Consider the following 25,873-nt stretch of genomic DNA (forward strand, 5'->3'; position numbering starts at 1 on the left):
GGAGTCACTGTGAGCACCCTGACATTCCCCACAAACATTGCAGGGGAGAAAACCCCAGTGTTTGATACACAGCTGTGTGTAAGTGCATCTAAAACTCTCTCTCTCACTCACACACTCACACACACACACACATTATCTGAGCACAGTTTGGCACAGCTGCAGGACAGAGAGCTGCGTTGAGAAGAAGACGAGAAGGACAACAGAAGCTGCTGTGTGATCTGTTTCTCTGCCCAAGAGGAGACGAATTGGAAGGAGTGGAGGAGGAAGAAACGAGGCCAACATGTCCAACGCTCTGCTCAGGAGAAACTCCAGCAAACAGGGTCTGCAGAACCTGATGAGGTATGTGGCTCATTCTCCCACTGTGTGTAGTTTCAGTGTTACACAAACAAAGAAGCGAGACAAGGTTAATATTTAAGTACAACACACTTTTAAACACATGCTTTCTCTCACACACGCACAGATGTAGATGTGGTTTGAGATGCAGTAAAATAATATTTTCAGTCTTTGTGGTTCAGAGGAGAAATAAAAAAAAAATGTGAAGAGAAAAAAAAGATAAAGAGGATTGTTTTCATTTTTGAAGCATGTGTGTGTCTAAATGGGAGCAGTGGCATTACTGGCAACGTGTTGTGTTTGGGAGGGTGAAGATGACCTCCTCTCGCACACAAAAACAAACAAACAACAAATAATAATTTTTTGCGTCAGGCAGGAAATATAAGGATTTCGCTGGCTGCATGAGTCGGAGAGGGGAAGCACTGTTGGTGACCTGTGACAGAGGGTGAAAGGCCACCTCAGTCTGTCCTCTGTGTTTCGGGCGCCTGTGGGCGACAACACGTCCTGTCTTCTTCCAGGGCAGAGACGAGCGCTGTGTTGTTTTTCATCCTGTCTCAGGTTTCCAGTGTGACTTCCCTGTGGGTTTTTTTTTTGTTATGGAGAGATAACAGCTTATTCTGTTGCATACTCAGCCTGTGCGGTTGCAGGTTTTTTTTTGGCCTTTGAGATGGTGACTGTGTCACTTTGGAGATAATGGTGTCATAAATCCTGCCTCTGACTCGGAGAGACACGCAGAGACTGTGTGTTGGACCTCGTCCAGCTGTCTCACTCACTGCGGGTGATGAGGTGACTTTAACTCCTTTCTCCTCTCCATCGTTACTGCTTGAACCTCACATTTGGGTCTAAATGCAGAATGCATCCAATGTTCTTTACTGGAAATGTACATACACTCTTAGAAATAAAAGTGCTCAGTAGAACCATATAAGGTTCTTCATAGGAGAACCCTTTTTGGCTCCAGGCAGAACTTCCCCTTCATTCAGGAAAGGGGTTTAAAAGGGTTCTCTGGAGCAAAATGGTTCTTTCTGGAACCATTAGTGTTACCAAGAACCCTTGAAAAACAAATGGTTTCAGGTAGAATCTCAACCCTTGTAGAAGAACCCTTTTGGAACCCTTATTTCTAAGCGTGTATATCTATCTTATATATATATATCTTAACCCACAATATTTCATAGGGAAATACTACTAAATACTAAATTATATTTCTACACACTTTTACATTTTAGTAAAGAATATGGTGGTGAAGCAAAGTGAGCAGGAGTAAAACAGATCTAACGCATCACAGTTCAAGAGAAGGTCGAGGCCTGAAGGTTGCGGTTTGTTATTTATTGACATCAGCTGTGTTTTAAAGCCGTGACATGGATTTTGACACAGTGAGGACCTTAACGCCTTAACCTGTGGCCACATTCATATCCTGGAATTGAAATCACAGCAACAACAATATTGAGTCCTTAAAATGTGACTTTATGGATTTTTGCCAGTTTGAAAACTCCTTTGAAACAGTTAGGATGTAAATATCTTAACTTTTTATTGTGAAAAGGTGACATATTTATGCACCTTTTTAAATAAAAATAGGTGTTCCATTCTGTTTTTCCTCACCCTGTCAGTGAGACCAAATGTCACCACATGATTTTGTACAAAGAGCTGATGCACGGTTGTGTCATTATTTGCCAGCGTGTGTGTTGTAACCTGTGAGTCACAGCGAGGGCAAAGGTCGTGATGTTCATCACACGCAGAAACAGCTGTGATTCAGACAAACTCATCAGTCTGGAGGAGCTGATGACACTCTTTCACTCTTTTGTATTTATTGTTGGTTATTGCTGGTTATGAATATTCTGCTATTTTACAGCAATAAAATAAATAATGTGAGGAAATGACGCTTTTTTTTGACAGTAATGGCAAAATTAGATATTTTATCCAAACTATTAACTGAGAAAACCATTATTATTAATGAATCAGAGAATCTGAGTATCTCTCTCTATATATATCTATATCTACTGTACATCTATATCATTCAGGAGTGTTTTGACACTGTGAGAAAAGTTTGTAATTTTTTACACCGTATCGTCCTCATCTACTCGATCAGTTTGTTTTTATCAACATTCGTGCTACTTTGTTTTAAGAACATAATCACTTGATAAACTTGTTGGGAAAGAAGTGATTTTGAAAGTATTCTCAGAAATGGTCAGAGCGTGCGTTGAAACGATTAAGAGAGCAGAAACAGAAAGGGAGTTGTTTTGGTCCGACAGAGGAGACGGTGTCTGACCCGTAACAGTTAGTGATAAGCGATGATGATCTCAAAAGCAGCATTTTTTTCTTTTCATTACAGTTTCGATACAATTAAAAGTGTTGTGTGATGCAACAGTAATTCCCAAAGAATAGGTCGGGGGAGAATTATTTTGGGTTTACCAAGTAAATTTGTCCCTCGTACTTGAGATGAATGAAATAACATGAAAATGTCATTCATTTATCAAATACAGTCATGTTATATTGTGCACACATTTACGGAGCCCCCGAAGTGACATGAGAAAAAAAAACATTTTTTTTTTTAAATCTTGACTTTCAAAGTCAAGATCCCGAGTTTCAAAAAAAAAAAATTCAATTCTTTTTTTTCATAAAAAATGCTGACTTTTTTTTATCATATTTTTTTTTCATATTATTTGGAACTCAGTTTTTTTTTGGGGGGAAAAAACCCATTTTCACAATTTTTTGGAAACTCCAGATCTTGAGTTTCCAAAAGTATGAAAAAAATAAATAAATAAAATAAAATAAAAATTGTTTTTTTTTTTATATACATTTTTTTGGAAACTCGAGATCTCGACTTTGAAACTCGAGATTTCAATTATTTTTTTATTTTCTTCATTTCTTTTTTTGTCATGTAGTGCACTTCAGGGGCTTCGTACAAATGAGCTCTTGTCAGGTCATTTATATCGTGAATGTAGTCTCGACAGCTTGTCATCATAAAGAAAAAGTACCTTTACCTATTTCACCATCACACTGAACTCAACTGAACACACCACCATCATCATCATCACAGGGAATTTCAGACCTGAGCCTGAAACCCAGCTGCCTGTTTCTAATCAACTCGTCCTGAAAGATAAACAACCCCCTGGCGAGCAGTGATGTCATTCAGGAGGAATACCTGGTGCAAAACAAACTGGCCACCGTGACCTCTGACCCCTGAATCGCACTCACGTGGGTGGGTCCCCCCTCACTGTTTACGATAACGGGAGATAAGACACTGAGGAATGTTTTTCGGGGGGCAGACGGGGGCTGGTGGAGTAAGCCGATGAGTGATGGGGGCACTGAGCTCCCACCACCACCACCATCATCACACCCTCCACAGGTTAGCTTTACCCACAGTGAAAGTTAACACAGCAGGTTTCCCCTTTCCCAGAGGTTGCATCTGTGCAAATAGACTCCAGGTTTTCACCTCTTTGACAAGAGCGCTCTCACTCCAGAGTTGTCTCATATGGCCGCTTTGACGTCACCCTTTTTTTTTTTTTTTTTTAATGCGCTGGGTACCCATCAAGTATCGTCTTTCAACATGCTGGGTGGTCTGATTCTGACTGATTCTCTGCTCTGTTAAGTCTGCAGACACGAGAAGACATTATGGTTTTACTGTCAAGTAAGGTGTGATCTTTTTAACTAAATTATACAGCAATCACAGACATGAGACTTAAGGTTAGCACCATACAGTGTTTATGGTGTCCACACTTTTGGTTGCTCTGCTCACACATGAAGCACGCTTCATTTGTTCTACAAACAGGAGATAGTGAAATGCACTAAATATATTCATACTGATAACTCAAATTCATGCATTCATGCATCAGGCTGCCGCTAATGAAGAACCATTTCCAGCTTCCAGGTCTCTAAACTCTTCACCTTTTGCTCTCTTTGCTTCTTGTCTGCTGCTTATCACGTTTGGCCATTTAAAAGACAAAGCACAGCTTCACATGGAATGTTGGTCCTCAGTAGATCTCTGTCCTGGTGTTAAGAGAAGAATGAGCGGCTCAGCTTCACAACCACAGGTGTTTTATTGATTCTGTGTCCTCCAGTAAAGTCCTGAGCACAAACACATCTGCAGACTGTCTAGACTTCAGAGACCAGTGGTCTTTTTTTGTCTTTTTTTTTTTTTTTTTTACTCCCACCCAGATATGCAGCCACAGTGTGGTGATTGCTGTCTGTCTGCATCACGGTCACCAAAGCACAGCTGGTGTCCAACTTATAGGAATATACTGGACAATGCTCTGTCCTCGTTTGGGATTTAATGTTGTTAATGTTTTATCATTATCATATTAGGTAACAATAGTGTCAAAATGTCAGGATATAATACGATAACACTGTGATAACAGTAGTACAATATAGTGTTACAGACTAAAGTAAGGTTTAATAATTAAGGACTAATATTATCATATCTTATCTAGTCACTTATCTTATCTCAACTTGTCTTATCTTATTTAATCCTAACTTGTCTCTTATATGATCTTATCTTATCTGAACTTGTCTCTTATCTTATATTATCTTATTTTAACTTGTCTTGTCGCTAATCTTAAGTTAACTTAACTTGTCTCTAATATTATCTTAACTTGTCTCTTATCTTACCTTATCGTATCTTAACTTGTCTTGTCTTACCTTATCTATTGCTTTCACAATATTGCAAAATTGCCAGTACAATTCCATCCCTATATCTACTGCATATAATTATGCTTTGCAGAGTCCACTCAACAAATAATTCTAAGTATAATAAAAACCAGACAGCCTCATTAGCATCTATGTGACAGAGATCGTGTCCATTCTGAGAATATTGGACAGTAGGTAAAAGCAGCTGTGATGAATCACAGTCACAGTGACATCACATTTACACATCCTGCTCTGACTAAGTTAAAGGCCTCCGGCTTCATCCTCACAACTCGTCTGGTGACTCCTGCAAGTTTTTTTTTTTTTCCTTCTTTCTTTTCTGGGAAGTGGTGTCTTTTTGTTGTCACGTCAGAGTGATTGAATGCTCGCCGCCGCCGCCACCCTGACTTGTTTCAACACACTACTGTGACTTCATCTCACAGATGTCTTCCCACCTTCCTCGTCTTCTGTTCCATGGAGTCTGGCTTATCACACTGAGTCTGTTATTATCACGTCACTCAGCTGAATCATGCGACTGATGACAGCATGTGTTCTTACTTAAGTTTCTCTATTGTCACTATTGTTCCTGCGAAAAACGTTGCAGGGAAAATACATTTAAAGCCCGGACAAGTGCAGGCAGATCGAGCAGCATTATGTGGTTTAGTGGCTCTGTAGGCAGGTGGTGGAGCTTTCATCTGCTTCGTAGGTATAAGTGTCATGTTTCTGGTTTTTTGCTGTCGGTTGCTACTAATTTTGTTACCCACAGAGCTGAAGCATAATTTTTTCCACCACAAACATTTATAAGCCTGTATAAGTAACCAGTTGTGTATCCAAAACACTGAAGGCTTGTTTTCGCCCTTGAAGAAAGAGCCAAAAGTGTTGTTTTTCCTCATGTTAGTCATCCTCCCCAGATACATATCAATTTCTCATCATTGTAGACTGTAGTGAGGACCAAGATATAATCTCGGGCTGCAAATAACACCTTTTTTCATCATCAATTTTCATTTGCTAATGTGTCCTTGAGTTGCAGATGAATACCTGGGTGAGTTTTCAGGGTAGAGATGCAGGTTAAGGGCCCTGGCAGAGGACACCCTGACCTGCAGGACTCAGGGAAACTCAAAGAAAAAAGATCAAATCTTTTAGTTGGAGAAACTAGAATTTATAATAGAAATGAGACGGAGCTGTGGTAGCAAAAGCTAACAAATTGAAGTCCTTGTCTATAAAAATGATTAAACACATTATTCAGGAAATCTTTTACTTCTCTTTTGACATCTTAATTTCGTCACATTTACTTGCACTTATCTGCTCAGGGTTTCAGGTGTGTCATTCTGGCAAGCTTTGTGACCTCCAGGACTAAAGGTGAGCTGTGATCTGGGAAGTTTTCAGGAGAGGTAGCATGCTCGTTCTTGCCTCTGGTGTCACTTCCCACTGAATCAACAAACTGAGAACAAAAAACCCCTTTATGACTCTCAGTGAGCAAGAGAAAGTGTTCTGTGCATGTTGCTTTTGTCTCAAGCAGCAACATTACCTGATACAATATAGGCTAATGCTGTGTTTGGGGGGGGGGGGGGGGGGTGTTCTGCCCTCGCCACTTTGATTGGAAAATAGTTTAAAAAAAGGTTTTCATTGAAAATTTCCATAATAATAGTCAGCATCACTCTGAACAATGATCCGTTGAAAATATTTACAACATAAGAAATAATTTTAATGCTTTTTTGAAATTCAGGAAATGATCAGTTTGTCCTGATGCCCTTTGACAGTGAGCTGACTTTCTTCAAAAAAACCCAAAAAGTATCTCGGAATGACTTGAAATTTACCATCATAATAGTCGGCATCGCCCTGAACAAGGATCCGTTAAAAATATTTGCAAACCTCTTAAGGAATAATTTTAATGAATTTTTGAAATTAAGGAAATTATCCATTTGCCCGGATGCCAATTTGATTGGATCACAGTTTTAAAAAAGATTTGGTTTTGAGAAAGTACAGGATGTGTGGGAGGAAGTAAGGCTGCCGTTAATCCTCGTACTTTAGAAACCACTCAGAGCGTAAATTTATCATTTGGTGTGGATCAGATGGTTGAACGGATGCCAGGTATGACTGAATCTCACAGTGATGATCATAGAAAGGAGGCATAATGAAAAGCTGGAGGAGTCGGAAGTGTATGCCTTCACCACGCAAACTGCTGACTGTGTGTTTTTTGTCCTGATATCACACACACACACTGCTCATGTCTAAGCTGTAGGTGCAATTTCTTTTTCCTGCACCAGCTCAACAGGGATGAGCTTTAAAAAAAAAGCTTTTATTTTGAAAATGTAATATTCTCAAACTTTCTCTAAGGATGACCTTGCCTTGCCCACATATATGAAATGAACACAGTTCATCATCTCTCCACCCAGCTTATGTCACAAGAGTGGCACGCCCATGCTGACCCGCCTTCCAGATGTGCACCGGCCTCTCCACCTCTGTCCCTACACCCGTTTCCTTCTTCTGCTCGTCTTCGCCTGTTCACAGGAAGGACAGGCAGACAGAAGGAAGTGTATCTATGATGCTAACTATTGTCGAGCTTATCAGTCGTGTGGTTCCGGACTGCTGAATCAGCATCCCCCATCATATGTCTTTCGTGATACCAGCCGGCCTCCATCTGGACAATCTGCTGCGCCATTTATCATGGAGTGGAAAAGGCTGGAGATCACATTTTAGTGCAGTCGGGTGATAATCAAACAGTCGTCCATGAAGTGAATGCTGTGACTCATCTTTTCGCTGTCCACAGTGTTTTCTCTTTACACCTGTGGAAGCTGATTTTCTCAGCCACCTTGGGCCAGTACAAACATGTAATATACAGTATTTATAAAATGTCACATTATGTTTATATAGTGACGTAAAAAGCTAAACACCTTCAGGTCACACTAGTGTCAGCTGTAGAAGTACATTGATCTAGTATGTTTGCATAGGTGAGGCATACTTTGAGGTTATTGAACTCTCTTGCACTGTTACTGTAACCATGGAAACGGTGCCACTGTCAGGAGTTGGAAGTGGCTGTTATGATGGCGCCATGTCTTTTCTGTGGTCATACACTTGACCTTTAGGGGCTTTTATTTTGTAAAACACCAAAGTGCGTGGAATAAAATAGTAAAAAACAACAAATCCAACCCATTAGACGATGGACTGTCATAGCTTTTTGGCAAACTATGGCATATTTTACAGAGCATACTTACACTCACAATGTATTTATGTAAAATAATTCAATAAATGGTGAAGGTGTTCAAGAGAAACCAACAGAAATCAACATGACACTTAAACCAAACAGAATTCCATTGTCTAAGCCTCCATTGGAGGCTCACTGTGTGGAGCTAACAGGTGGGGTACACCTTGCACAGGTCACCAGTCCATTACAGGGCCAGCATACAGAGAGACACATTTACACAATTTAGAGTATCCAGTCAACAGTCACATAATCCCTACCATTGTGTCTTTTTGGACTGTGGGAGGAAGCTGGAGTTCCTGGAGAGAACCCACACAGCTATGAAGGTGCATGTGAACTGGACCTGAGGGCACAAAGGAAAACGAGAGCTCTATACCTGTGATGACGCTGAGGGTCAGAGGTCACTGCACGTCCTGGTTTTATTCATCCTTCTCTTAAGAGAACGTGAAGTTGGGAGGGGAGGGGAGGGGAGGAACCATTAAGAATCTATTAGTGACCCAGAAGCCAAATGTGTGTTACTCGATACCTGAGGTGCCACATGGAGCTTATTGACCTGTTAGACCTCCAGACTCCATCAACGCAGACGGTGAGTCTGCACCACAAATCCACATTAACTCAGTGTGATCCTCATGGGGTTATCGGGATTCGCTGAGCCTTACATCGGCTTGATCTGTTAACTCTGGATTTACCGATCCAGCTTTGAGTGTGAGAGGGTGAGGGTTTGTTTCTCTTTGCCATTTATTCCTTTGCGCCAAAATCCATAGAGAAAATCTAAGATGTGACATCATGACACAGAGGAGTTGTTGATTCACTGTTGCCTCCATCAGTAAGTTCAAATGTGTTATTTTGTGTCTTTGCTGTTTGCTGGAATCTTTTGTTTGGATTAACCCGACTGACTCAACCGTACCAAATGATGTGTCAGCCATGTTTTCAGTGAGAGTCTGGTTCCCAGCACTCAACCACACATCTGATCTATCCCTTTAGCTTTATTTTAATAACTGGAATTTTGTTAAGAAAGTAAAAACCAGACTGAATGTTGGTTACATTTTTTTGCCGACTTACTAACAATGCGGAATTCACAAGGATCTGTTGGCTCAAAGTTCTGTTGCTTGATTGATTGATGTGTCTGTTATAAACACATACAAAACAAAGAAGTTAAGAAACACTGCTCTGACAAGCTACACGTCTGAGATGAAGTACTCCAAGTGTCGGTGGAAATCAGGCCGTATTAATGTTTGGATCACCGGTCTACAGATAAATAAAGATTAACAGTGTTTGTAAAAAATAGAGTGATGTCAGGCCGACACAAGGTGAAGAGCATGTGTGTTTATCCTGACGACAAACAGCAGCTGGTGTGGTTTCTCTTCTGAGGCCCCTGCAGATGTTCCTCAGGCCAGATCTCAGTGTCGTCTTTGTCGCACGACATAATGTTTCTCTTTGAAGGTTCAGCGATAAAAGAAGAGAAAAAAAGTCTGTGAATCTGTTTGCTCTATATAACATATATACTCTTTGTGCTTTCCTCCTCAGGCTGACGGCTCAGAGGAGCATCGAAGACGCAGAGGAGGTGGAGAGGGAGCACCGTCGGAGAGCTCGAGAGTCTTTACGAAGGAGGAACAGTGGTTCATCGCCTGGAGAGTCCTCACCAGAGAATGAGATGGCCACAGAGGAGAATGTGTGAGTACTGAACTAAATGTCACCTATTTTGATGATTGAGTGATTGGTTTAAAGCTCACATAGAGTGGTCCTGTTGCACATAAATGTTAGTTATGGAGGTCTACTTACATACATTAACTTGTTTTTATGGTCAGAAACCTCCTAGTTGCTGTAAACGAGCCGCTAGAAATCCTCTTTTCTGACGGTGTTTCCTAGCTGCGAGATTTGAGACTCAACTCTCTCACACTGAAGACAGAGGCTTGTGATTGGCCAGTATATTCAGCACACCCGCTCTCAGAAGCGCAGCTCCCCCCTCTGGAACGGTGGATGCACTGCTCCTCATTATCAAAACATTGTTTTAACAATGTTTAAAAATAGCTTCTTCACGACTCCCCGCCGCAGTCCCTTTTATGACTTTGACCTGGAGTCTGACCCAGTCAGAAGACACTGTCGCTCGTGAAACACCTCCACAACGGACGTTATTCTTCTTCTGCGGTTCAATGTACATAACCGGATGTGCCCGGACTAGTGCCCGGAGCAGGAGGATCTGCTGTTCGGGAGAAATGGTGTTTACGTAACCGGAACGGGTTTTTTCAGAGATCTCGCTGAGCCCGAGATTACAATAAAACACAGCGTTCTCAGCAGTGGCTGAACTGTTTGTTTAGAACCTTCAGGGCTTCGTAAACAAAGTAAGGACACAGATACAAACTAAAAAACAGCGTTAATTGGAACTTCCGGTCTAGGTCCGCTTTAAGTGTTTTTTCTGACATTGCATCCAAACAGCTGAACAATTCATGTTCAAGTGTTTGATTTCACTGGGGACACAACAATAAATAGAACATCGCCTATAGCTTCCTGTTGGAGGTCTGTTTTGACATCCATCACTAGCCCTGTTAGGTAAACTGTTGGCTCCAAGTGTAAGCTTTTTTTTTAGCACACTATCCTCATTAAAATCACCTTTTATTCAGTCTGTTTGAAGAGTTCACAAACTTTCTGTATCTGTAAACCTCCCAAAGTTGAGTCATGATGTTATATCTCTCGTCATGACTGTAACTGTTAAACTCCAGTCTCAGTCTGGCCTCGGTCTCACCCTAAAAAGATGGACACATTTTCAACGACAACCAAATGTGGCTGAATTCCTTCTCCGTGCATTCATGGGAACTGAGGAAGTTATTAAGTGCAGAACATAATTCACTCACTCGTCTCGTGTCCGATGACTTCCTGTACGAGCTTCTTGCAGCGCGACTGTATTTTTTTTGGGTGGTAACTGTGAATTTAATGGTGTGTTGACACGTTTCCCAGCTGCGTGACATAGAGCCCACCGTGCTGCAGTTGCTCCTCGCCGCTCGCCATACCATCTCTGCTTTACAGCCGTTTACAGAATGTCTGGTTTTGCAAAACAAATGTTTCCGTCGAGAAAAGGGATGCAAACGATGTTCTCCTCCGACGTGAAGACAAATACACAGCTGCCTTGTCATTACACAACCTCCAAGGAATGTTTACTGCTAATGCATCCCAAGGGAGAAGTACCACCATGTCAAAGCCCGTGGCGTTTCAGCTGACTTATAATTTCGGGCTCTTAATTACAGCTTACGGCGCTTGCACCACATAACACCTTCTCCTCCATTACGTCACAGCTTCAGCTGGTCTCAGGCTGCGCTGACTCGACGTGAGGTATCCGCACTCTGTAATTGGGAAGTTTACAGCTCAAAATGCAGCAGTAACGCGATGGAGTTCATTAAAATCTCCTTTTTGGTGAATTTGGTTCATGTTCTCGAGCCTCCAGATGTCAGACGTCATTTGGTGGTACATCAATCCTCTGCCATAAAGGTTTTTAAAGGCTTGGTTAAAATCAAACCATCCTGTGTAAGTTTGTATTATGTCATCCTTTTTCACAAATGATACATGTATAAATAACATTCATAAATGTTGAATTTATTCTAAGATGAAGCTTGATATGCTCTACACTCTTTGAAATAAAAGTGCTAAGTAGAACCATATAAGGTTCTTCGGCTTGTCCTCATAGGAGAACCCTTTTTGGCTCCAGGTAGAATCTTTTTATAAAGGTTCCACGTGGAACCCTTTTGGAGGGTTCCACCAAGAGCCCTTCTAAAACCCTTTATTCAGGAAAGGGTTTTAGAGGGTTATCTGGATCATAATGGTTCTTACTGGAACCATTAATGTTTCCAAAAACCCTTGAAAAACCATTTCTTTGGGAAAGGGTTTTTCAGAAGCAACCCTTGTAGAAGGACACTTTTGGAACCCTTATTTCTAAGAGTGTATGCATGTATGGTGAGACTGGAATTTTTCACTTGGATGCATCTCCCAGACATCGGCATTTAATCCATCCATTGGGTGCCTTCCTTGGGGGGACCTCCGGCCCTTGACCCGTTGGTTACAAGCCCAATTCCTTTCCTCTTGGCCATGGGTCTGCCCGTAATACTGCCCACATGCATGTACACTCTTAGAAATAAAAGTGCTACGTAGAAATATATAAGGTTCTTCTGCTTGTCCTCATAGGAGAACCCTTTTGGAGGGTCCCAAGAACCCTTTTAAACCCCTTTATTCAGGAAAGGGGGTTTAAAGGGGTTTTTCTCTGGATAAAAATGGTTCTTACTGGAACCATTAGTGCTACCCAGAACCCTTGAAAAACCCTTTCTTTGGGAAAGGGTTTTTCTGAAGCAAATGGTTCCCGGTAGAACCTCAGCCCTTGTAGAAGGACCCTTTTGGAACCCTTATTTCTAAGTGTATAGCTTCTGTCTATGGTGGTGGCTATGTCCTATGCTAGGCCATATTATTGAATATACAGTGCCAAAACGCAACAACTAACACGAGCCTACATATTATTTTGCTAGCTAAGGATGGAGGATGCAACTGTGTCCAGATTAGATTGGGTTCAGACATAAAGCACAAAGCTGAAGCACAATATGGTTTATAGAATGTAATAGAATAGATAGACGCAAATACATCCAACAATCTATGATTTGAGCGTGTGTAGAGAAGAGAGGCAGAGCATAAGTAAGATGTAACGACTTTGAACGACAGTTTCACTCAGGGATCTGTCCAGGTGTCGACAGCCGACGACACACGGAAACATGACCGCTCATTATGGCTGATTAGCCGCTGAGAGATCAGGCAGAGACTCCCATCATGCAGCGGGGGACCCCGCCGACTGGCTGAGCGTCCTAATCATGTTGGGAATGCTGAGGGAATTCCTTTCGGGCCAGCTCCTGCGAATACAAAGCAAGGTTTCATTACTTCTAATCAGCGGGGTGGAACACACATGGACAGAGTGCTAGTTGTTGGTAAATGATGAAATGAGGAATTCACTTAAAATTCAAGTTCAAGACTTTCTTGCTATGCTGCAGTGATTTGCTCAAAGCAGCTGTGTCACTGTTGTTGGGTGGCGTGGGCAGAGAGAGAGGCAGGTGGACCACCGACACCTCCTCTCCTCAGACTACAACACCATCAATGCTGACCCGCCAACACAGTGTCACATTTAATATCTGATGACAAACTGTGGAAAATAACTTGAAGGCCCTACATAGCCTTAACTTGACCAGATAAAGCATGAAAACATCAGGGCCATGTTTTGAGGGGTTCCTTGACACCAACATTTGGACTCACTCAACGATGGTGGTCAAGGGTCAAGGGAAGGATTAATCTCACTGTCACCTAAAAGTATGATTTCTCTAAGGTAGACCATGAGGGAATCCTTTCACTTCTGGCACAAACATTGAATTATTTAGATGTTGGGTGCCAAAGGTCAAGGTCAAGGTGACTTCACCCTAGCAAAATACCACTAACAAATGGAGGGAATTTCAATGCAAATGCAAAAAACATCTCCTCCTCACTTAGAATGTGCTGTTCAAGGCAAATTATTGTTGTTCTGCTTCTCCGGGTGAGGACAGCCTTATTATCTTGTGTATAATATGAGACACGCAGACATGATGATGTAAACCCGGGGCTCGTAAACACTGGAAAAAAAACACGTAAAGAGTGTAAAATAATCCCAGAGAGACTGTAAACGTTACTGTATGTGTTTCTGGCCAGCTTCCATTTCCTGTGCTGCTTCGCCTCTTGTTATTTCAGCTGCACCAGACGCCACTTGTTCATTCATCAGCTGCACTGATTACAGAAGCTAATCAGGGCAGAAATGTGTTACATCAACATTTTCACTAACATGTTGGATGGACTCAACTTGATTTAACCCTGAAAGTGACTTCTTTCTCTGCCTTGATTCACCTGGTCTGTAAAAAAAAAAACAGAGCTCACTCTCCTCACTGTCACTTTCCTTTTTTGTCTTCCCCTCACTGCTCAGGTACAATAATGACTTTAAACCAAGCAGTTCTCCGTCTTTGGACGAGGACGAAGGCTTCAGCGACTGGACTCAGCGCAGAGAGAGACAGAGGCAGCAGCGACTGCAGGAGCTCTGTCGGGGAGGTGAAGGAGACGAGGAGGAGGACGAGGGCACGGTGAACAAAGCTGCACCCGCCAAGATGGTCCGGGCCTCTGTCGCTTCCTTCAGCCGAGTCCAGCAACAGGAGCGGGAGGAGACGGACAGGGCCAGGATGGAGGAAGAGAAGAAAAAGAAAGGAGAGGAGGAGATGGTTAAAGCGGAGAGGGCCAGAAGAGAGAAGGAGGAGAAGATGGAGGAGGTCGTGATCAGGAGGAAAGAGGAGGCTCAAAAAGCAAAACCAGAAGTAAGGCTTCGTAACTCAACAGGCTGTTTAAAGGTTTAAAATCACCCTAGTTGTGTCTTAAGTGGAAGGTAACTAGTAGGGGTGGGGAAAAATATCGATTAACATATGAATCGATATTCTAATCATCCACAATTCTGAATTAATTCATAAACTTCAAAAATCGATTTTTGAGAAAAAAAAAAAAAATATATATATATATAGATATATTTTTAAAGTTTTAAAGTTTCTATATTGAAAAAAAAACCTGTTTGTGTTATTTGTGTATTGTTTATACTTTAAGTTATTTTTTAGTACAGTAAGTTTTTGTTTGTTTTGAATGAATAAATGTTAACTTTTGTCTTAAGTTTGCCTTTGTGTGATCACATTATCACATTATCTTATACAAACTGTATTGTTTTGATGCCATAATTTGCCTTAACACACTATGCATCGTATCAATGTTTGAAACGAGAATCGTATGAATCGATCGGTTGAATCGAGAATCGATTTTGAATCGAATCGTGACCCTAAGAATCGGAATCGAATCAAATGTGAGCCACCTAAAGATTCACATCTCTATAACTAGACCAAGTTATATTGGTCTAGTTACCTTCAGTTTCAGTGGTTTCACTGTTATGTAGTGTTGGTCTGTGAAGTACTGTCTAGAACCTAAAGAGGGCACACACAGATAACACAACTTTCTATTGTTGTTCCACATAAAAAGTCGATCTATTCACTTTTAATCATCCATGTTCAGGTGGAGAAAAGGAAAGAAGTGAAAGTTTCCTACACGTCTAAAGTTTTCCTTCACCAAGAGCCAAAACACAGCCACACCAATGGAGACGTGGCCAGTGAGGAGGTGGTTCCACACAACTTCAACAAGACAAAAAGATCCAACAGGTGTGTGAGGATGTTTGTGGACGGAATATCGTTCACTTAAAAGTTCTTCGACTTTCATAGATTGGGCATGAATTTTAAGTTATTTTTGACACGTAATCTCCTTGGCATGTGTAGCAGAACCACAGACCCAGAGGAGGCGGAGGCCATCCTGGAGACGGAGCAGCGGCTGGAGAAGATCAGACGAGGCCTTCAGGTGAAGGAGAGCCAAGAACTGGAGCAGCTGAAACACCGACAGGCTGAGGCCGAGCAGGAGCTGGAAGAGCTGAAGAGAAGGAGGGAGGACAGACGCCGGGTTCGGGAGGAAGAGGAGCGCCGGCGAGAGGAGGAGGAGCAGCAGCGGCTTGCCAAAGAGGAGGTGAGCATGTGTCTTTCATTGACAAAAACTAGAAGAGGTATCAGGCTCAGATATTTACACAACTACAAGTGAATCATGTTTTAAAGCCCAAAAAGTAGCAGAAGCAGCAGCAGATTACTGTTTTCTGTCATAGCTCCCAGCAGCTATTTTAAATCTGAAGAGCTTCTAGCTGCACTAATAAGATGTGGTTAGAAAGAATCTAAAGCTAAAGACCTGACTTTTTGAACTGACTCCAGGAGGAGAGGAGACGGATGAAGGAGGACATCGAGAGGAGGAGGATGGAGGCAGCAGAGAGAATGAAGAGCCTGAGCACATCCAGTGTGGACGGTGATGAGATGTTCAGTCCCTTCAGTCCCAAAGCTCCCACACACAAGGTAAAATAAACACCTTATTGTTTTTAACGTGATTATTATTTCCTATAATCATCATTGCACAGGTTGTGGAGATAGATGTGCAGGCTTTACTTAGCGATTCATTCCGTTTATTTAGGGTGAAATGTCCTTCGGCGCAGTGATCCATTAAGTCCCATAAACCAGTACAGATTTACAGTATGTTCACAAACTCAATGACAAATACCTGTGTTATCTTCACAGCAGGTGGTTTCAGCTGCAGTCTGTAAGTTGCATGTGTGTGTGTGTGTGTGTGTGTTTGTGTTTATGTGATAAGACTTGTGTTTACCCACTGCACTGTGGTGTCGTTAGATTTTCAGGATACACAGCACACTGCACTGTATCACGTCACTGCTATTTTTTAATTATACAATATGTGTTTTATTTGGTACCAAAATAAATTTAACCTATTTTCAGTTTTGGAAAACAATCCTGTTTATCAGTGTTGTTGGAAATGCCTGTGTGCATGACACTGCATGCGTGTTCAGCATCTTTACACCAGATTTTTTTGTCATTTTTCCAACCTGATCATGGCATCTCATGTCCACCCTGTAAGGGTAATGAATCCATTGCCTGTGACATTTTTTGAGATTTTTTTAAGTTTTTCCTCCCATGTTTTTTTTCTCACACTGTGAGAAATGAAACAGGAATAAATAAGTGATTCACTGGTCGGCAATGCGGCTTCATCCCGTCAACCTAAAGACTTGCAGATTTGGATTGTGGGTGTGACTGTGAATGTTGGTGTGAATGTCTCTCTCTCTCTCTCTCTCCGTGTGTGTGTGTCCCACCCAATGTCTGCCCCAGCTGTGATCCTGTGGATGGTTAACAAACCCTCCATTTTAAGGGAAAACTCGAAAAATACACAAAAACAACAATTTTGATTCACATGGGAAGTAAGAACAAAATATTCTGACCCTTTGTACTGGTCTGACACTGGAGAGAAGGAATGAGGAAAGAATGAACATGAGAATGAAGGGCGACTTCGATCTGCGATAACTGACTTTAAAAATGTGATTTGAACTTCGGACTGTGGAGGGCAGTGTTGCACATTTTAGTGTACTGCCTGCCGTAATCGATTGGAAGAAGAAGACATTGAAGATCTGCGTTCTGATTTTAGAAAAACTTTCGAAAAACTTTGTTTTCATGTTTAAAGGTACAATATGTAGTATTTATGGGTTTATATAACCCAAAATCCACTTTTTTATACATATTATGTGCTCCTGCATTGTCTAGTCGCTGTATAATAGTTTTTGTTTCATTTTCGTAGTGTTTCAAAAAGTCACGTTAAATAACATGACCCCGGACCGCGGTTGCATAGCCACTGTTAGCAGCGAGACGCCATGTTTCTACCGGAGCCTGTAAGGACAAACGCGAGAGAACAAAACAAGCGTCTCTTTACTTGTAGCGGAAGTCCTGCCTCCTCTCTCTCCGCTTCGTCTGCCACGGCCGCGGTAGCTTCCCCTCTCCCTCACCTCACGGACCTCATCTGCTGACACGGAGAAAGACGACGAGGACGACATTTGACCAGCTGAGGACACCGTAGCGCTCAGGGAAGGGAGGGGGTGAGCAGAGCAGCAGGTCTTTGTTGTAAATTTCAGCCTCTCCTCTAGATGGCACTATAAACTACTTATTTCCCCTTAAAGAAGAACCTTTTTTGAGAAGAAATTAGGTTTATGATTAATAAAGATGAAGATAAAGCCAGATATACCATATATCACATGCACTAACCAGCATTGCTATCAGCAGATAATAGGTCTGCTGTGTTCTCCATTTTGAAAAAGTAAACCATGAAAATAGCTTTGGCATGAGAATGGTTTAAGAAACGGATGGTATCCTCCAGATTGGTACAATCCAGTCTTTCACCAGCATCTCAATGCTAGAGCTGGTTTTGAAAGGAGAGGGTCAGGTGACTTTACATCACTGTGAGGTTTTGAAACAAGTCACACAAAATGAGAAAGAACAAGTTGGAGCAGAAACGTAAAAAATCTAACACTGGGATTAAAGTCCCATCAAACCTGACAGCTAACTCAGGAAACAGTTGTTTTCATTCCAAAAACACACGCATATATAAATCGACCTCTCGTTCTCCGGGGGACGTTTGATGAAGGCCAGCCGACCCTGCTCCGTTTGTCTTGGACAGAGCCGTGGCACAGTCTGTGGCCCAAAGCAGCAGCAGCGTAGAAGAACTTTGACCTGTGTTCATCAGACAAATGTGACCTCACTTTCCTTGTTCTTCCTCTTCCTCTCTTTCAGATCACACAGAGAACGGAGTCCTTGAACCGCTCGCTGAAGAAAAGGTAAATATCCAATGAACGGGAAATTATCATCAAGTTGTCTTGGGTGTTTCATGCACAGTCGTAGAAAAATCTCACCTAAAATTCAGCCCAACATGGTTCTGTTTACATTAAAAAATGTGGCACTAACTCGAAATCACTGACTCTCAAAACTCAGAGCGAAGTATTTGTCCCTGCAGGCCACCGTACACAGGTCAACAGTGGCATTAAACAGGAAGTCAGTTGAGAAAATTTGATTCATTCTTCGTCTTTACTGCAGTGCATTCCACAAAGTTTGAGGTCACATAGGAGTGGCCACTTTATTGACATTTGTCTTTTTGGACAAATTTTCCAATTCTCATAATATTTATTTCACGATGATATGTAGTAGCACGATCCTCACATTTCGTGAAGGTGCAACCAAAGATGTCAACTTGTTTATGAAGAGTGAATCACACCAGCACTTTGCTCACTGTTCCGCGCAGTAAAATTCTTTTCTGCTGGCTAATCCTCCACTGTCTGAAGATAAACACCGATGAAGAGGGTCAGAGGTCACCTCTCCACCTCGCTCAGTGCATCGCGCTGCTCCTCCGCCGTCGTGATTTATGGTTCCGCTTAACTCCATCCAGATGCGGGCAGCTGCGTTTTCTATGCCGATGTGGTGAGCTACGGTGGCTCCAGGCAGTCTGCAGCAGCTAGTTATCAGCGCTGAGCAGCTCTCAGCAGGAGAGAAGCCTTTGTGTTGATACTTTTATCCAGAGATGAGTGCACCAGGGAACAGGAGGCAGTGCTCAGAGGGGGCGGAACCTTTGACTCTAGCAGTGTTTGTGCTTTTTGAACAATGCAAGATTATTGGAGCAACAGCAGCTTTTTTACTTAAATTTTGCCATAAGTGGCTTCATATTGCTGGCAGCGAGAAAAACTGTGAACCAAACATTAATTGTAAAAACAGAATATTTAGATACACATACTGACTTACTGTTTTGTGAGTATCACTAGGTTACCCTAATGCAGCGGTGTCAAACTCATTTTCACTGAGGGCCACATCAGCATAATGGTTACCCTCAAAGGGCCAGATGTAACTGTCATACAGAATAAATGTAACTAAATGTAATCAAATATAATGTAAACTAAAGGTAATTACTCCGTAACATATTGCTAAATAACATTCTGTATTTATTACTTATTCAAGTTACAAATATTATGCATTATAGATGTAACCCGGTCCGCGATGGTGTTTCGCCATGCATTTTGGGAAATGTAGTTTAACGCATGTCTTAAAGCAGTACAGACCTATTTTAACACAGATTTTTAAGACCAATTAATCCTTCGCGGGCCACATAAAATGATATGGTGGGCCACATTTGGCCCCCGGGCCTTAAGTTTGACACATGTGCCCTAATGCAACCTTAGGCTAAACATGGTTACGTTTACCAGAATCGAAAGCTTATTTATGGAGATTATGCCTTTTATAATATTTATTGTCCACTTGGATGGAAACTTGCGTGGCCTTTAAGTCATGTTATCATTAATTGATTGGTTGCCAGTTCAGGCCTTTCTGTGTGGAGTTTGCATGTTCTCCGTGTGTGTACGTGGGTTTTCTCTGGGTACTTCCTCCCACAAATCCAAACACATGCAAGTGAAGGGTTATTCGCCTCTGTATGTTGGCCCTGTCATGAACTGGTGACCGGTCCAGGTTGTACTTTCGCTCCAGTGGCCCCCGTGACCCTCATGTGGAGGATAAAGTGGTAGAGAATGAATTACAACCTATGCTTGTGTCCATCTGCTGAATCTAAGTCCAACATTCCTTTCAGTCTGAGCCGTTTTTAGGGTCTCCACCAACTTCTGGGAGTAAATATCTATAGCTTTTCTAGCTTTCTTGCTGTTATACTTTATCTGGCTGGGCACCTTTGCCTTTTACTGTCAGACATCTCACAGTCTGAATGGCTCCGACTTACTCACTCCCCACAGATACGTGACATTGACTCATTAGGGAGTGATGAACAAACATCTAATTTTAAAGGATAAAAAAAAAAAAAGACAGCGAAACTGCAGCGGTGCCTCTGACACTGAAATGATGAATGAGGTTCCTCCCCCGATGTGCAGGAATGACTTCATCCAGCAGCACAACTCCTATCTGGGGCTGTAAAATGTAAAAGTAACATGAGGTAGGGGGGAGCTTTGTTGTTTGAAGAAGATGCTTGTGGAGGTTGAGTTTGGACAGCTGGACGAAAGAATAAAACTCTGCTGGATCTGCAGAGGCTAACACAAAACCTTATTCACTGACGAACACAGATTTGAGTTTTTTAGCTCACTTGTACCGATGATGGAGTTTGTGTCACTTTGGGAAAACCCTAAAAAGGTTTTTTAGCACCAAAGATGTAAAAAACAACAACATTTGAGTGATGGAGGCAGCAGTGTGTGAAGAACTACTGTGTACTATTATGTAAAATGGTAGATTTTCTCTATGGTGTGGGGAAATAATGTGGTTTTGAAACCAACATAAACTACATTTTCCAGTCAGAAAAGGCTGTCGAACAGCAAGAAAAAGCATATTGCAAATCTATGTTGGACTCGTCTTTAATTCCTGACATTCATGTTGTCATTGAGAGAGAGAGAGAGAGAGAGAGAGAGCATCTGCTGGTTGTGAGTCATGGAAGAGCACTCAGCAAAGTCAGTGCTGACAAAGTGTCAGTATCTCATACACTGACAAGTGAAGAAACCAGGTGTTGCTTGAAAGATTCCAACTGAAAGTTTCTCTTTAAGAGCTTTTTCTGTAATCAGACTTCACATTGCGGGACGACTGTGATAAATCTGCACCGTTGCACATTGGGAACCAATCTGAAAACAGTTTTGTCAGCTGCACAGCGTTGAGTAACAACATTGTTTATACGTCAATGCCAAATATATCAGTCTTAATCAAGAAGATTTACGTCTAAAATGATGCCAAGGCTTTAATTTAATTTAATTTATTTGTTGTTGATGTTGTTGTTGTTGTTTTTAATCAGTAACAGCTTCAAGAAGACACAACCTCTCGTCCTCCTGTCCAAGATTGACGACAAGCTGGAGCAGTATGCCCATGCAGTGGAGGTCAGCTCACACACATGCACGCACGCACACACACACACACACACACACACACACACACACACACACACACACACACACACACACAACCCTAACCCAACCCTTCACTAGCCCCTTACCTTTACCCTAACCTCAACCCAATTATAACCCTAACCCTTAAAAAAACACGTCTTAACCTGGACTTAAGTTGTTCGGAGCAGACAAAATGTCCCCACAAGGTCAATATGTCCCCACAAAGATAGTTTTGTACCTTTTTTGGTATCTGCTCATGGCCATAGACACAGTTTTCATTTTATTTTTCCCAATTCAACTGCTGCTGTCAATCAAATACCGGTTCAAATCACAACAAAGGACTCAAAGCATTACTAACATTTCCCCAGAAATGTGTCTTTCTTTTACTAATGCAAAAATCGATGATATCAAAGAATCTGTTCATCCCTTTGAACGTCTCCGTTAAAGACCTCCACTGTCATCACCAAAGACAGACGTGCAGAAGTGAACATAAACACAGAGGAGCCATTGATGTAGCTGATGAATATTTTCATCACAGCCCCCTCCGGTTCCCCCTGCAGGCTGGGTTTACATCCTGCCTCGCCTCATCAGAGCCATGTCTGTCTGCAGGCAAACGGACTGATTCATACAGCACGACACAGAGGAATTCAGGACCAGTTCCTGCTCATTGTTGCATCTCATCATTCACACCTGTTACTCTGTTACTCTGAAACAGTTACACTGTGCTGGTGTCCCCTGTTTATTAGAGGCAGCTTTAAAGGCGCCATATGTAAGAATGTGGCCAAAAACGGTTACTGCATTCAAATTCAAAATACTGAGGTCTTTTAGGTTTCTTTTTCCTGTGGTTGCTCGGCAGCTGAGACTCTACTGACTGCAATGATTGGTAGACGGCGGTAGGTGGCGCCACATGCCAAAACATGATTTCAAAACATAAACATGATTTGCAGTCTGCAAAATAATATATTTTTTAATGCAAATATTTTGGCTGTACTGTTGTTGTTGGTGAGTTCAGTTTGTTATATGAACATTATTCCTGAGTCTCTGTGACATATTAGGAGGATTTTATGGCCAGTTGCTTTAGATTTATTACATAATGCACCTTTAACCTTCTTCATCTTATTCTGTTGGGTGTAACGGCAGCTTCTGGACGATGTTGAGCGCGTTGAGTTATTCCTGTGGGTGGCGCTATAGAGGAAAGGCCATGGGGTTAGTAACATGTACAGAGTTCGACCTCAGGGGATTAGAATGTGATCAGGATTATTAGATTAGAATTTTCTGCTCTTAAGTGGCTGTCTTTTGGTGACATGTCGAAAGGAACATGCAGAAAACACAAAAAAAATCGGGACACTAATTTCTGCATGTTTGCAATTCTGCATTTTTACTGCTATTTTTGCTCCAATAAAGTAGATTTAGTCCCAAAAGAAATGTGTTGTATATCACTTTTTCATTGTATTTACCGAAGTAATATAATGGGTAATTATTTTTGATACCAAATACTAGCGTCTGGCTGTCAGCGATATTGTTCTTCACATGTGCCTTTCAGCAAGGGACCAATGTGGACACTTCCTTTCCAGTATTCAAACTCCACACTGTTTTCTGCACAGTGGAAAGCTGTTGGCTCTCCTGTGAACCTCAGGACGCCTCATTGTTTTAAATCTAGCTGAGCGGCATAAGTATCTTTGACCCTTATTGTGCTGCAGCTCAGCCATCTGTGCAGCACCTGGGCGATTATTTTTAATTCCGTATTTTAAATCTTCACAAGTCGGGACAGATCTGTGACAGGAATAACTGTTCAGACCTATGTATTTTAACATTTCCATTCCCTTTTATAACTCTTCACCTCAGGCAGTTCCCAGGCTGATACACAGCTTGGTTACTCATGTGAAGTTAAATACAGACAGTTTGACTTTATATAATGCACTATTAAAAACAGGTTTAACATGACGTGCAGTAAAGGAAAGAACGTCTAAGTGTTTCTAGGCATTATCCTGTGTAAATCAGCAGTGTTTAATGTATTGTTCTTGTATACATGGAGGGATGTGGTTGTCAATGTTAATATTAAATAATTTAATCAAACACTAACTTAGTCCATGTATCAAAATTTGCATTGCAAATCTGAGCTGTGCAATGTTACACTACCATAGATTTAATACAGCTTTTTACGAAACCTGCAAATCGCCAAGATGGACGCCAAATTAAAAATAGCCGGCTTCCTGTTGAGTTGAAGACATGGTCCCAATAGACTTTTTTGTTTGTCTCGAGCTTTGACATCTTTCCACCAAATTTTGTGGAATTTGGTGCAACTTCATTTCTTCTTTGTTCTACCAAATTTTACCTTTGGACCATTACCGAGCCATTTTTGCACCACTTTTCTGTATTACTCTTATTCCATTAACATTTTCTCCAATTTTCACCTGTCTTCACCAGCGTTTAATACCTCAAAAAATGTGATCCTTTCGGAGGATTTCCAGGAATTACAATAGGTCAAATAGCTTTAAAAAAAAAATGCTGCATCAAAGCTGTTGTTGGTCGCTGTTTTGCAGAACTCACAGGAGACTCGGGCAGTGAAGGCGTCGCTGTCAGACCTGCCGGGCTCCCCTGAGGTTGTCTCCTCCAAGAAGAACCTGTTTGAAGCCGGAGAAGCCTGGAGCCAGAGTCCCACCAAGGGAGCAACCTGCAAGGTGAGAAAACATCCAGAGAAAATGGGTACTCCCTGCCCACACACTTAACAACTCAGGTTAAACGATACATCTGGTGTCCCATTCAACTATAACATTGTCATATGTAATATTATTATTATTATTCCCAGTGGGAAAAAAATATAAACGGGGGAAAAAAACATCTCTGGTGAAAACTTGATCCGTCGACTGAGAAATAAAAGACTGAGAAACTGTGATGTTTTCACCCAAAGCATATCCCATATTTAAAAAAGAAAGATAAGGATCTCATCTTTTTTTGCCATTTTTCTTAATCAGGACACCGATGGTATAAAGGTGGGCGTGGCCAGCCTGATCACCCAGTGGGTGAAAGGCCCCTACGACGGCGGGAGACAGTCGCCGGGCAGACCTGCAGTAAGTAGCAGACATTTCATTCTCCTCCCCCGGCTCACATATGTCACACTTGTCAGTGTTTATTATTATTAAAGCTGCTTCTACTTTTCCTTCCTCATTTGCAGCCTCATTTATCCACTTTCAGTGACAAGTAGTGGAAAACCAAGCCATCTAAAAATAACACAGATTTAACTATTCATTTGCTTTTCTTTTCTTTTTTTTACATTTTTTTTTGATAAGATGAAGACTCTAGTGTCTAATCAGTATTGACTGTGTTTTACATTGTGTGTGTGTGTGTGTGTGTGTGTGTGCGCAAAAGAATACTGTACGTTCTGTGTTCTGTGAAACTAAACTTGGTGTGATGTGTTTGTGCAGCTTTATGGTCTTTGTGACATAAGGTCGCCCTCTTGTGGAGAAAGAAGGCCTTAGTTTGCTGCCTCTTTCTTTTAATAGCATGCATTCACTTAAGAGTAAACACAGAGCCTTCAGCAGGAAGAGAAAGTGAAGGGAAACTAATGAAAGGCAAAATGACCCTTACTGTTTCCATTATATCTACTCAATTTATAATGAGAATATGGTAAATTAAATGAAACTTATATAACACTACACAGTTCATTATGACTGTCCTTCCCTCTGTCTCAGCAGCTGTCAGAGTTAGAGTACAATCATACTACAATGTGCCTGGGTGCAGCATGAACCTCAGAAGAACAATCTTTCACTGGTTATTATTTGATTGTTGCCAGGATGTGAGACCCGGAGATGTGATGCAGAAGAAGAACATGTGGGAGATCATCGGTGACTCGTCTGGGAGGCCGGGCCAAAGAGCCAATAAGGTGATCACATGCACATAATTAAACGCTAAATGTTCATCAGTTATATTCTTAGAGCTTTGCACTGTTACTCACATTGGATTTGTGCTTTTGTCTTTAGGGATCAGCAGTTGGTAAAAAGTACAAATTTGTCGTGACTGGTCACGGTAAATACGAGAAGATCCCCATGGACGACGACGACGATGATGATGATGAGAATGAGGGAGAATTCACAAACGGAAAGTCTGGTGAGATGACCAGCTGAAGAGCCCGTTTCTCTTTTGTTACACTAAATCTATACAGTTTTATTCTATGTCTATTCTACCGATTACATTGCTTTAGTGATTCTATTTTATTTTAGTCTAGTTTATAGCCTGTACAGTGTCGATCATTCTGTGTTGTCTTCTGTGATTCTCTATGAACTAGTCCTAAGCAACTAAATAAATAAGAATATAAACTTTAATATTAGAAATATGCCGTTTTTCAACTATTTATAATTTTGCACCAAAAGTGA

General features: G+C 41.5%; 1 protein-coding gene across 1 annotated transcript; it reads left to right on the forward strand.

Annotated features, from left to right (window-relative positions):
• Window positions 1-243: 243 nt before the first annotated feature.
• On the forward strand, window positions 244-25,624 carry lsp1a (lymphocyte specific protein 1 a; the record flags this gene model as incomplete). Its single annotated transcript, XM_083893748.1, has 12 exons — window positions 244-339; window positions 9,677-9,823; window positions 14,124-14,505; window positions 15,242-15,384; window positions 15,499-15,739; window positions 15,976-16,113; window positions 18,382-18,425; window positions 21,410-21,491; window positions 24,044-24,181; window positions 24,476-24,571; window positions 25,294-25,383; window positions 25,481-25,624. The coding sequence occupies exons 1-12, from the start codon at window positions 281-283 to the stop codon at window positions 25,622-25,624; spliced, it is 1,704 nt and encodes a 567-aa protein (XP_083749874.1). The 5' UTR covers window positions 244-280.
• Between the last annotated feature and the right edge of the window lie 249 nt (window positions 25,625-25,873).

Source organism: Microchirus variegatus, assembly GCF_963457635.1.
Source record: "Microchirus variegatus genome assembly, chromosome: 8".
In the NCBI taxonomy this organism is placed as follows: domain Eukaryota; kingdom Metazoa; phylum Chordata; class Actinopteri; order Pleuronectiformes; family Soleidae; genus Microchirus; species Microchirus variegatus.